The sequence below is a fragment of the Chiloscyllium plagiosum genome, chromosome 3 (genome assembly GCF_004010195.1).
Source record: "Chiloscyllium plagiosum isolate BGI_BamShark_2017 chromosome 3, ASM401019v2, whole genome shotgun sequence".
NCBI lineage: Eukaryota > Metazoa > Chordata > Chondrichthyes > Orectolobiformes > Hemiscylliidae > Chiloscyllium > Chiloscyllium plagiosum.
The window spans coordinates 134,848,932-134,862,582 of record NC_057712.1 but is presented as its reverse complement, the minus strand read 5'-3'; the positions used below and the strand labels follow the sequence as shown (position 1 = coordinate 134,862,582).

Here is a 13,651-nt window from a genome sequence, read left to right as displayed (position 1 = left end):
AATGTCCTAGACATCACCATCACCATTACCATCCCTGAGCATGTCCTATTCCATTTCTAGTGTACAAAGTTGTGAAGGAGTTGCTCTAGGTGCCTTCAACAATGACTCTGGATCCCATGAAATCTTATGACATCAGGTCAAATATGGGCAAGGAAACCTCGTGCTGATTAGCACCAACATTCCCTCTAGGCTGCGGATTGCTTCTGTAAGTCACTGCCTCACAAAGACCTCAGAGGCCTGTGCAGCTCAAATGAGTATTCGTGGGAACGCTGAGTAACCTGTACCTCCCTCCATCAGCCAGTGAAACAATACTTGGGAAAAGTATTGATTGGTGGCAACAGCACGGAATGGACTGGGCCTTGGGGAGGAAACTTTAATGTCCATCACCAAGAGTGGCATGTTAGCACCACTGCTGACTGAATGACTAAGTCCTTAAGGATATAGCTGCTCGACTGGGTCTGTGGCATGGTGACTCAGTGGTTAACACTGCTGCCTCACAGCACCAGGGACCTGGGTTCCAATCCCTCCTCAGGTGACAGTGTGGACTTTGCACGTCTCCTAGTGTCTGCGTGGATTTCCTCGGGTGCTCTGAATTCCTCCCACAATCCAAAAGATGTGCAGGTTAGGTGAATTGGCCATGCTAAATTGCCCATAGTGTTAGGTACATTAATCAGAGAGAAATGGATCTGGGTGGGTTACTCTTCAGAGAGTCGGTGTGAACATTTTGGGCCGAATGGCCTGTTTCCACTCTGTAGACTATCTATCTAATTACAAGGTGGTGAGGGACATAACAAAAAAGAAAAAAATAACTTGACCTCATCCTTACTAGTCTTCCTGCCACTAACACACAGCTACAACTAACCATGACCGTATGAGTAAAAGTGACCACCACACAGGAGGACCCAGACCCTGACCATGACAATCTCAAGTGGATGACTGACTATGGATGAATATGGAGAAACAGAGAGATCTTGGCGTCCACATCTGTGGATCCCTCAAAGTTACCATCCAAGTTTATAGGGTTGTTAAGAAGGTGCATGGTGTGTTGACTTTCATTAGCAAGGGGATTGGGTTTCAGAGCCGCAAGGTTATGCTGCAGCTTTATAGAGTCCTGGTTAGACTACCCTTGGAACACTGTGTTCAGTTTTGGTTGCCTCATTATAGGAAATATGTGGAAGCTTCAAAAAGGGTGCAACGGAGATTTACCAGGATTCTGCCTGGATTGGAGAAAGGTTGAGGGAGCTAGGGCTTTTCTCATTGGAGTGTAAAAGGGTGAGATGTGACTTGATGGAGGTGTACAAAATGATGAGAAGCATAGATAGAGTGAATAGTCAGAGACTTTTTCCCAGTGCAGAAGTGACTATCACAAGGGGTCATAATTTTAAGGTGATTGGAGGAAAGTTCATAGGAGATGTCAGAGGTAAGTTCTTTACACAGAGAGTGGTGGGTGTGTGGAATGCACTGCCAGCAGTGGCAGTAGATTCAGATACGTTAGGGACATTTAAGTGACACTTGGATAGGCACATGGAAGATCTACAATGAAGGGTATGTAGGTTAATCTGATCTTAGAGTCAGGTAAAAGATCAGCACAACATCAAGGGCCGAAGCGCCTATATTGTGCCGTACTGTTCTATGATCTAAGTAGTAAGCACCTGCATAGTAATCCAGGTGTGGTCTCACCAATGCCCTGTACAGTTGCAGTAAAACGTATCTGCTTTTACGCTCCATTCTCCTTTCAATGAATGACAACAGTTCATTTGCCTAATTGCTTGCTGTGCCTGCCTACCAACCTCATTGAATTCATGTACCATGACACAAGATCCCTTTGTATTCTTGGAAATTGGGTTGATACCACTGTCCAAAGTTGATGCCTCTACCACTTAGAATTGACGTAGAACAATAAGTGCAGCAGATTAATGGGATGTCGGCTTTCATTCAGGTTAAACACTATCTGACTTGGAATCTTATCCTTATTCCCGCATTGTTACCGAGTCATGGCCCAGAACTCACCACCTAACAGTTCTGTGGATAAATTTACTCAATGTGAACTACTACAGTTCCAGAAGGTGGATTACCACCACCTTCTGAAAGACAATCAGTGCTGACTAATAAATGTTGGCCTTCCCAATCTCAAGCGTTTTCTTTAATTGGTTCATTGGAAAAGATTGCTTCCAGTGTTGTTCTGACTTTGGTCAGTTTCTATATTTGGAACAGCACTGGAAGATGTTGTGGATTTGGGTCTTATTACAGATTTTAAATTACTAAATGTGCAGCATCTTGCAATGTTAGCCCCCTTTGCCTTACCCACACACTCAAAAGAATACACTGCTGTTACAACCCTCTTACATTTTAAATTGGCCCCTTCTGAGGCTGTTCAGCCATGTTGGAGTTCAGCAAACTCACCATCTATCTGCGAGTTTTGAGAAGATTTGTCCAAAAACGCATCCAGAAACCCTAGCCACTCTCCCCTACATCAAAGACTTCTCAGAAATGACTGCCAGACTACTTAGCAGAAAGTGAGGACTGCAGATGCTGGAGATTAAAGTCGAGAGTATGGTGACGGAAAAGCACAGCAGGTCAGGCAGCATCCGAGGAGCAGGAGAAATGACGTTTCAGGCATAAGTTCTTCATTAGATGGTACAAGATGATTAGGGGTTTAGATAGGGTTGACCATGAGAACCTTTTTCCATGTATGGAGTCAGCTATTACGAAGGGGCATAGCTTTAAATTAAGGGGTGGTAGGTATAGGACAGATGTTAGGGGTAGATTCTTTACTCAGCGAGTCGTGAGTTCATGGAATGCCCTGCCAGTAGCAGTGGTGGACTCTCCCTCTTTATGGGCATTTAAATGGGCATTGGATAGGCATATGGAGGATAGTGGGCTAGTGTAGGTTAGGTGGGCTTGGATCGGCGCAACATCGAGGGCCAAAGGGCCTGTACTGCGCTGTATTTTTTCTATGTTCTATTTTTTTCTTTCTATGTTCTATTAGGAATGACCTCATTCCTTATTAAGGGCTTATGCCCGAAACATTGATTCTCCTGCTCCTTGGATACTGCCTGACCTGCTGTGCTTTCTGGCACCACACTGCCAGACTACTCAGACCCCCTTAGCATCATGGTAGCCCACAAACCCACCAACACACTAAAACAGCAGCTAATGAACTTGAAAGACCCTATACAGACAACAAGCAAAACTAATGTCATTTACAAAATACCTTGTAAGAACTGTAACAAACACTACATTGGACAAACAGGCAGAAAACTAGTCACCAGGATACATGAACATCAACTAGCCACAAAAAGCCATGACCAACTCTCACTAATATCCTTACAAACAGATGAGGAAGGGCGTCACTTCCACTGGGACAACACATTCATCCGAGGACAAGCCAAACAGAGACATGCATGAGAATTCCTAGAAGCATACCATTCCAACTGGAACTCCATGACCAAGCACATTGACTTGGACCCCATTTACCATCCTCTGAGAAAAAGAACAGGAAATGACATCACCACAGTAAATGATGTCACCAACCCAAGGAAACTTAAACATATAAATAGAAACCAGGTCACTAACAGCAATGCTTCACCGGAGGCTCACTGATGATGTTACCTAGTATGGTGACAAAACGTCTGAAACAAACCTTCCAGCTCAGCGAGCAAACATATATCCATCACTATCTATCTCTTGCCCAGTGTTGCTCAGTTATAGATTGTGACAAGTCTAACATGTTGTTCCAGATGTAAGATGGTGTCCAAATGAACTGAAGGTGATAACAGTAGCACTATTGCAAAGCTGTTCTCTGGTCCCATCTATTCAGGGAAAAGGATAAGCTACACTTGCCTGTTGTGACTTGCAAAGTCATTTTCATTACTTATGCCTTTCTTCAGTAAATTCAGCTGCTTTTAACCTAATTAGAGACAAAAAAAAACCTACTGATGCTGGGCTCCAAAGTAGACAAGTAGGAGGCTGGAAGAACACAGCAAGCCAGGCAACATCAGGATGTGGAGAAGTCAACGTTTTGGGTGTAATCCTTCTCAAACAGAAAATGCTATTAATGTAATGACAACCTTTCTCTGAATGTAGGCTCTTCACCTCACTTACCTTACTTCATCGCCCATCTTCATTCCAATTCCCACAAGTATTACTGAAAACTTGTGCTCCGGAACTAGCCACTCCTTTGACCAAACTGTTACAGTTCATCTACGTTTAACTACAATATGAAAATTGTTAACATATATCCTTCCATAAGAAGTCGGACCAATCTTACCTAGCCAATTACCGTCCTGAAAGACTACTGTCAATCATCAGCAAAATGATGGAGAGTGACAGTACAATAATGTGACACTTACTCAGCATTTCTCTGCTCACTAACACACAGGTTTAGTTATGCCCATGCTACTCAGAGCCAAACTCAGCAAAGCCTTTGTTTCACCAAGAACAAATTCCACAGATGAGGTGGGAGGGATTGCATCATTTAATTGTGTAGCAACAAGGTGCCCTAATCAGATTGAAGCTCATGAGGATTGTGGAAACTCTGTAGGGTTGAGGTCAATGTTAATCATACACTGTTCAGTATCATTTGAAGCTCCTTAGATGCTGAAGCATTTTTGAGCAAATGTAGCAAGACCTCGGCAACATTCATGCTTGAGGCGGTTGTCAGGTCATCTTCAACAAAAGCAAATCTAATCATCGACCTTTGGCTTTTAATGGCATTACCATCATCGATATTGTGCCATTGACCAGAATCTTAATTGCATCAGCCATAAAAATACTGCCCAGAAGAGCAAATCACAGGATGAGAATATTGTGAGGAGTAACTCACCTCCTGATTATTTAAAGGACACAGTCAAGAATGGGATGAAATACTTCCCACTTACCTGAATCAGTAAAGCTATAAGGACACTCAAGAAACTTGACGCCATCTAGGACAAAGCAGCCCGTTTGATCAGCATCCATCCACCACTTTGAACATTCACTCTCTCAAACATAGCTGCAGAGCAGCAGCAACATGTACCATCTACAGGTTACACTGCAGAAACTCACCAAGACTAATTTGGTAGCACTTTACAAATCTGTAATCTGTACCATCTGGAAGGACAAGGACAGCTGATGCATGGCAGCACCATCACTTGCAAGTTCATTTCCAAGCTGCCATGATGACTTGGAACTACATCACTGTTCCTTCACTGTCGCTATGTCAAAATCCTGCAACTGCCTTCCGAGTAGCACCGCGGGTGTACCTACATTCCAACAACTGCAGCACTTCAAGAAGGCAGCTCATCGCCACCAGGACAGTTAGAGATAGGCAATAAATGCTAATCTGGCCAGTAGTGCCAACAGCCTAAAAATAAACTAACAAAAAAAAGGCAAAAACTGTAGTGATTGGAATGATGTCAGCTAGGTGGATCTCATAGAATATGAGGTCCCTGATTGGGTCTGTTAACCTGGGACAGTGAGGGAGTCCTGGCTGACAGATATGAGCAGGAGTCTCAGGGGTTATGCTCACTTTAGGAGCCAGCTCTAAGCTCAATGGGTCAGTGTCAGTGTACTATTCACATGGAAATCAAGGGTGACCTGGTGATGGATTCAGGCCTTCATGGAGTTTTTTCAAGCACCACTAAATGAAAGCAAATTAAGTTCTGAAAAAGTGGCATGTGTTTATTCCTAGGGTATGAAGAAACTTATTTCAATCCGTGTGACCTTGATGTTGCCCAATAGTTTGAGTATGATTATACATTGAAATTAAAACTTGTTATCTACATTACCATTATCCCCAGAATTTCACAGGAAAAAGCCAGGTGTTCTTTTATAGGAACATGTAAACAAGAGTTGGCCACTTAGCCCTTTGAGCCTGTTCTGCCATTCGTGGGTAGCACGATGGTTCAGTGGTCAGTACTGCTGTTGCACAGCTCCAAGTTTGATTCCAGCCTTGGATGACTGTCTGTGTGGAATTTGCACATTCTCCCGGCATCTGCGTGGGTTTCCTCCCACAATCCAAGTATGTACAGGCTAGGTGGGTCAGTCATAGGGAATGGAGAGTTATAGGGTAATGGGGGGTGGGATGTTCTTTGGAGGCTTGGTATAGACCCAATGGGCCAAATGGCCTATTTCCACATTGTAGGGGTTCTACGAAAAAGAATGTCGTTGATTGAGATTTAACCTGTACTTACATTCCTATATATCCACAATAATCTTCCATCCATTATAATTGAACTTTTCCTGTTATTTGTACATTCAGCTTAACAAATCATCAACATTTTTGAGGAGAGAAAAGAGCTGATGTTTTGAGTCTAACTGAGCTTTGACAAAGGGTCAGTTAGACTTGAAATGTCAGCTCTTTTCTCTCCTTACAGATGCTGCCAGACCTGCTGAGATTTTCCAGCATTTTCTCTTTTGGTTTCAGATTCCAGCATCCGCAGTAATTTGCTTTTATCAACATTTTTGGTTTGCTATTTGTAATGTGTGTTAATCTATGCTGTTATATTGTAACAGCAGTATAACTCCAGCAATGCCACAGCATATTAACGGATAAAAAAATTCAAAATTGTGCATTTCTGCGATAGATTCCTTCTTTCTTCTCTCCCTTTTCGAGGCATCATTCTTTAAAATCAGATTTTCCAGCTGTTAGCTGTTTGGATCTGGAATGCACAGCCTGACCAGTTCATGCAGCAGATTCAATCACTCTTTCTCAATGCAATTGGATAAATAGCTGGAGGGGAAAATGCAGTGTTTTGGGGAAAGGGCAAGGGAGGATAACTAAATGGATAGTTTTTAAAATAACTACTCTAGGTACAAAGGGCTGAACAGCCTCCCTTCTGTGTTAATCCTAATTATAATGCTGATCACTACTTCCTCATTTACCTTGTCTTTTCTTTCACCCTTTCTATCCTTGATGGAGTCATCCCTTGTGTGGGTTTCCCAAACATTGTGCAACATCTAGGTAAAAACAATGACTGCAGATGCTGGAAACCAGATTCTGGATTAGTGGTGCTGGAAGAGCACAGCAATTCAGGCAGCATCCGAGGACAGGCAAAATCAACGTTTCGGGCAAAAACCCTTCATCAGGAATAAAAGCTATGGACGTTGTTATTCTTTTTCTCTGGTGAATCTAGTTTGATGTATGATCCTGATGCTGTACTCTTTCAATCAGCACTAGAGGATGAATATGATGATGGTGCCCTGCATCATATCCTGAGGCTACGGAATGCACTTGGCTGGCCTACAGAATTACCAAGCCATGGACCACGATTAAAGAAGCATGCAGATCAAAACATTAAGGTAAGCAAACATCAAGTCCATCCCATGGAACATAAAAATATAGAAAATAAGGGCACAATGCTGCTGTGCCATTCATTAAACTTGTTCATGGGCTGATCTCCCAATTCAGTCTCCCGTTCCTACTTTTCCCCATACCCTTTGATCCATTCAGTCCAAAGAACTATATCCAACCCATTTTTGAAAGCATTCAATGTTTGGCCTCAACCACTTTCTGTGGAAGAACATTCAATAAGTTCACGATTTTCCGGGTGAAGAAATCTCTCTTCATCTCAGCCCAAAATAGCCTACCTATATTCTTAAACAATGACCCCTAGTCCTGGGCTGATAGGCCATTGGAAATATCCTTCCTGTGTTTACTAGTGTAGTCCTGTTAGAATATTACATGATATTCCACTTCATATCTCAATTTCAATGAATATAACCCTAACTGATCTAGTCCCTGCTCCCACTTCCATCCTGCTATCCCAGCTATCAATCTGGTAAACCTTCATTGCACTCCCACCATAGCCTTCCTCAGGAAGGAAGCCAAAACTGTACACAACACTCCAGGTGTGGTCTCACCAAGGCCCTATACGATTGCAGCAAGATACTCCTGCTCCTATACTCAAATTGTATTGCTCTGAAGATCATAAGGTACAAGGGTAGAATTAGGCCAGTTGGCCCATCATTGCTGATGTGTTTCTCAATCCCATTCTCCTGCCTTCTCCCCATAATCTTTAATCTGTTTACAAATCAAGAACCGATCTAGCTCTGCCTTAAATATGACTCAATGACTTGGCCTTCACAATCTTCTGCAGTAATGAGTTCCACAGATTCACCACCCTCTGGCTGAAGAAATTTGTCCTTTTCTCAGTTCTAAACGGTTGTTCCTTCACTCTAATGCTGCACCCTCAGGTCCTGGTCTCCCCTACTAGTGGAAACATTTTCTCCCCATCTATTCTTTTCAGGCCTCTCAGATTTCTGTAAGTTTCAATTCAGATTTTCCCTTGTCCTTTCAAAATCCATTGAGTACAGAACTGGAGTCCTCAACTGCTCCTCATATGACAAACCCTTCATCCCTGGGATCATGCATGTAAATTCCCTCTGGATCCTCTCCAAAACCTCCCTTCAATCCCTTCCTTAGAAAAGGGGTCCGAAACTGCTCACAATATTCTAAATGCGGTCTCACCAGAGCCTTGTATGGCCTCAGCAGTACATTTCTTCATAAGTATTGTAGCCCTCTTGAAGTGAATGCCAACATTGTATTTGCTTTTCTAATTGCCAACTGAACCACCATGCTAACTTTAAGAGAATACGGAACTGGAACTTCCATGTCCTTTTGTGCTTCAGATTTCCAGAGCTTTTCCCTATTCTGAAAATAGACTACGGCTCAATTCTTCTTACCAAAGTGCATTACCTGACACTTTTCCACATTGTCCATCTGCCACTTTTCTGCCAACATACCATTTTTCTTTCTTCACTATCTGCTGCATCTGCCTGCTTACTTTCAGTGACTGCTGTACAAGGACACCCCTGTCTAGTTGCCCCTCTCCATTTTCTCTTTTAGAATACCTCTTTTGTTGTACAATCTAGAATCAAATTCAGATGGTTAATGAGAGCTGATGGTCAGCTGTGAGAGTGATAGGTCGACATGAGCATTGATGTCAATGTGACATGATGGCGATGGTCAGCTAGATATGAGATTTGATGGCCAGTGAGACATGTGATCAACTCATCAGCTGGGTAAGGGATCTGGTGGTCAGTTGCACATGAGACCAGATAGTCAATCAGACATAAGTCCTGATGGCCAATGAGTCATGAGAGCTAATGCTCTGTGAGATACAACAACTGATGGACCATCAGAAAAAAGATCTGCTGATGGTCACTCAGACATGAGATCTGATGGTTGACAAAGCCATTCCTTTAACAAGGTTATGCAGTCCTTGGTTTTTTTCAGAGAGGTCATAACCGACACAGACTCTGAAAAGTCTGGAGGTGAAGAGTTTTCCCCTCCTCTAGCTTATCTCTCCACACTTCAGGTTCTCTGCCTTTATTCCTGATGAAGGGCTTTTGCCCGAAACGTCGATTTTGCTGCTCCTCGGATGCTGCCTGAACTGCTGTGCTCTTCCAGCACCACTAATCCAAAATCTGGTTTCCAGCATCTGCAGTCATTGTTTTTACCAAGTTGATAATAGCTAACAGATACTGCCTCAGGCAAAAATCTTTCAAGTTTTATGAAAACCACTTGCACAATGAAAGGGGTGTGGCCAGTTCTCCCAGCTCAGCTTTTCTCTGGTTTGATTTGTTTTTAGCAGTAGTGCGTGAAAAAAAGAGCTGCCTGACCCAAAGAAGCAGGTCCAAGCTGGTATTGTCTCTCTGACTTCTGTCCTGCAAGAATGTGTGTTTGATTTTACCTTTTGTACCAAGTGGAATTTATGGGGATTGTTGCAAGTATTTGGAACAGCATTATTAAGCTGGGATGATCTGTTGGGTTTTCGGAGAGGTTAAGTTATTCAGTATCCTGTTTTCTGTTGTTCATGTTGTATTCAGCAATCTTGTAAATAAATTTTGTATTGTTTAAAACTACATGGTTCAACCAGCTGCATCACTCCTAGAATACCCACTGACACCTGCTTAAAACAACTAGCAAAGTTAGGCTCAGGGCTACCTTCTTGAAATGATTTGAGGTGGTCTGGCATGGTCTGTAACACATGGTCAGATAGATATGAGATTTGATCTGATTATCAGCTGGGTAAGGGATCTGATGGTTAGTTGCACATGAGGATGGTGATAGTTAATCAGCACAAGATCAGATGATTGATTGGTCCTGAGATCTAATTGCTAGTGAGGCTTGAAATCTGATTTTCAGTGGGGCATGTGATCAGCTGGCCAGTTAGATATTAGAGTGGCAATTAGTTGAACATGAGGTTGATGGCTTAGTGAGACATGTGATCTGTTCATGGGCAGTCAGATATGTGATCTGATCATCCATGAGACTTGGGATCTGTCCACGAGCAGTCTGATGTATGATCTGATAGCCCATGAGATTTGGGATCTGTTCATAGAACATAGAACATAGAACAATACAGCACAGAACAGGCCCTTCGGCCCACGATGTTGTGCCGAACATTTGTCCTAGCTTAAGCACCCATCCATGTACCTATCCAATTGCTGCTTAAAGGTCACCAAAGATTCTGACTCTACCACTCCCACAGGCAGCGCATTCCATGCCCCCACCACTCTCTCGGTAAAGAGTGAAGGGGGATAAACTGAGAGAGGATAGAAAGGGGAGCGACTGACTGAGCGGGAGATGAAGAGATGTTAGATGAGGGTGAAGTTAGATAGATCAGAAGACCGCATTAGAGTTGATCAGTATGCACAGACAGAAGTTAGAAGTTTTATTTAGAATTTCCTCTGGACTGCAAGCCTTTTGTCTAGGCGCCATATCCTGTGAGCACAATGATGATACTGGCTGTCATCCCAGATCATTTATTTTCAATACTGCCACAGAGTTGTTTATTGACAGCTAAACAGAACCCATTAGGCCAATAGATTGGTTTCATGGAGAAAGCTGAATTTCCAAGCGCAGCAGGACAGTGTTGAACTCCATCTGCCACTCCTCAGCTCAGCTCTGCATCATATCCAAGTCCCTTTGCAGCCGACAAGAACCCTCCTCACTATCCACAACTCCACCAATCTTCGTATGATCTGCAAATTTACTGACCCACCCTTCGACTCCCTCATCCAAGTCATTAATAAAAATTACGAACAGCAGAGGACCCAGAACTGATCCCTGCGGAACTCCACTTGTAACTGGGCTCCAGGCTGGGCTCATGGGCTCATGGGTGCTTCATGTTCAGGGATGTCAATTTAAGACTGAGATGGGGAGGAGTTTCTTCTCTCAGAGAATTGTGTGTCTTTGGAACACTTTGCCACAGAAAGCTGTGTAGACAGAGTTTTTGTGTATATTTAAGGCTGAGATAAATAGATTTTTGATCAGCAAGAGAATCAAAGGTTATCATAGGGAAGTGGATGTGAGCAATGTTAGATCAACCATGATTTTTTTGAGTGGTGAGGGAAACTGAGTGGGCCAAGGGGCCTATTCCTGTTCCTATTTTTCATGGTATTTATGGATATGGGATCTGATGGTTCGTAAGGCGCGATCAGTTTATGGTCAGTTGGATATGTGATCTGCTGGTTAGTAAGACATGCGATCAGTTTATGGTCAGTTGGGTATGTGATTTGCTGGTTAGTAAGACATGCGATCTGTTTATGGTCAGTTGGATATGTGATCTGCTGGTTAGTAAGACATGCGATCGGTTTATGGTCAGTTGGATATGTGATCTGCTGGTTAGTAAGACATGCGAACGGTTTATGGTCAGTTGGATATGTGATCTGCTGGGTAGTAAGACATGTGATCGGTTTATGGTCAGTTGGGTATGTGATCTGCTGGTTAGTAAGACATGTGTCACAATGCTGGTCCCTTTTTTCTAAAAGCTGTTCCGTTCCTCAAGGATAATGTGTTCTTGTTTTTTTCCCAGCGGGGTCGTAAACTGTTTTTGGATCCGATTAGACTGGTTTGGTATAGAGATTAAAGGGTATTGAGAGACCTTTTTGTTTATATGTAAACAGATGAAACGTCAGGCCAAAGTGGTCATGTTTTAGAAGTGACCTGTATAATGGAGTGGTCAGCTCTCTAGATGAGCAGTTCAGTCCAGACTAGTTAGGAGTTCAACAGTGAGCTGTGTGGAAACTCTTTCTGCACTTCTAACTTCAACCTGTAAGTATTTGTTCCTTTTTTCTACTATGTTTTAAGGGGGTTTGCTTATTGGGACTGTTGTGTATATTTGGAACAGCATAATTAAGTCTCGTTTGGATAGACTGAGTTCTGTAGGGGTTCATTTTTCTGTTCATTGTGTTTCATTGTGAATACATTTTTGTCTGTTTTAAAACCTGTCAGTTAACCTCGCTAACTTACGTCGGGTAATTTTCACTGTACACTTTTTGAAACAAATTGCAAAGTTATGGTCTGGGTTATCTGCTCAAGAATGTTTTGAGTGGCCTGACTTAGTCCATAACAGATTTGGGGCTTTTTGCGGGATTTTAAACAGTGAGTGGTAGGTGCTAGTGTCTTTATTTCGGGCATTGGTTTGGTTGGGTAGACAAAGCTTGGGATAGTAATGGCTCTTTCAGTCGCCAAACGTTTTCTGGAAGTGGATGCGGTGACTTTGGAAGTTTTGCAAAAGGTGAATAAGACCAAACTGCAGGAATTGGCAGAGAAGCTGGAATTGGAACTGCCTGCTTCTGTGAGGAAAGGAGAGGTAATTACAGCAGCAGCTCAGCAATTAAACTTGTTGGAGAAATCATCAGAATCTATAGAGATGGCAAGAATTCAATTGCAAATGAAGCAACTTGAGTTAGAGGCGAGAGGTAAGGAAAGGGCAGCAGAAATGAAACAGTTTGAGTTACGATTAAAAGCAAAACAGAGAGAAAAAGAGAGAGCAGCAGAACTGAGACAAAAGGAGACAGCAGCAGAGGAGAAAGAAAAAAAGAGAGAGCTTTTGAACTTCAAAAATTGACACTTAAGGAAAGTCAGCATAAAAGGCTGGAGATAAAGGCTCAGGGTGGGCTTAGTGAGGAAGAGAGTGATGATGAGCAAGCCCCTGGTAGTCAGAAGCCTAGTGAGAAACTATTTAAGTATGTTCAAGCATGACCTAAATTTGATGAGAAGAACGTAGAAGCCTTTTTCATCTCATTTGAAAAGGTGGCTAAACAAGTGCAGTGACCAGTAGCAATGTGTGTTTTGTTGATCCAAATGAAACTTGTCGGTAAGGCGAGTGAGGTATTCGCATCCCTCTCAGAGGAGGTATCTGGGGATAATGAGGAGGTGAAAAAAGCCATTTTAACTGCATATGAGCTTGTACCAGAAGCCTATAGACAACGTTTCAGGAATCTAATTGAACCTATATTGAGTTTGAAAGGATCAAACAGAGTAATTTTGATAGATGGATAAGAACTTTAAAAATTGAGCAAACCTATGATGCCTTTAGAGAGGTACTTATTTTGGAGGAATTCAAAACTTCACTGCCTGAAGTAGTGGAACTCATGTGGAAGAGCAGAGAGTTAAAACAACAAGGTTAACAGCTGAGGTGGCTGATGATTATGAGCTGATCTATAAAACATGGTTTGGTTTCCAGAATCAATTTCAGTCCCTGAAGGATAGAAATTGAGGGCAAAGAGAAATCCTCACGTGGAAAAAGAAGGGTAGATCTCAGTGAAGATCATGAGGATAACTTATCACAGGGTAAAAAAGAACCCCTTGAGGAGGACAAAAAAGTTAAAAGGCTCCGGTGTTTCATTGTAATAAAGTGGGCCACACAAAATCACAGTG

General features: G+C 42.6%; 1 protein-coding gene across 1 annotated transcript in view; it reads left to right on the top strand.

The window, feature by feature from the left end:
* LOC122540190 (dynein axonemal heavy chain 6-like) overlaps nucleotides 1-13,651 on the top strand; it is a 472,579-nt gene that overhangs the window by 22,968 nt on the left and 435,960 nt on the right. Inside the window, exon 3 of the mRNA XM_043675544.1 lies at nucleotides 7,154-7,281. Coding sequence (XP_043531479.1) covers nucleotides 7,154-7,281 — 128 coding nt within the window. The remainder of the gene's footprint in view (nucleotides 1-7,153; nucleotides 7,282-13,651) is intronic.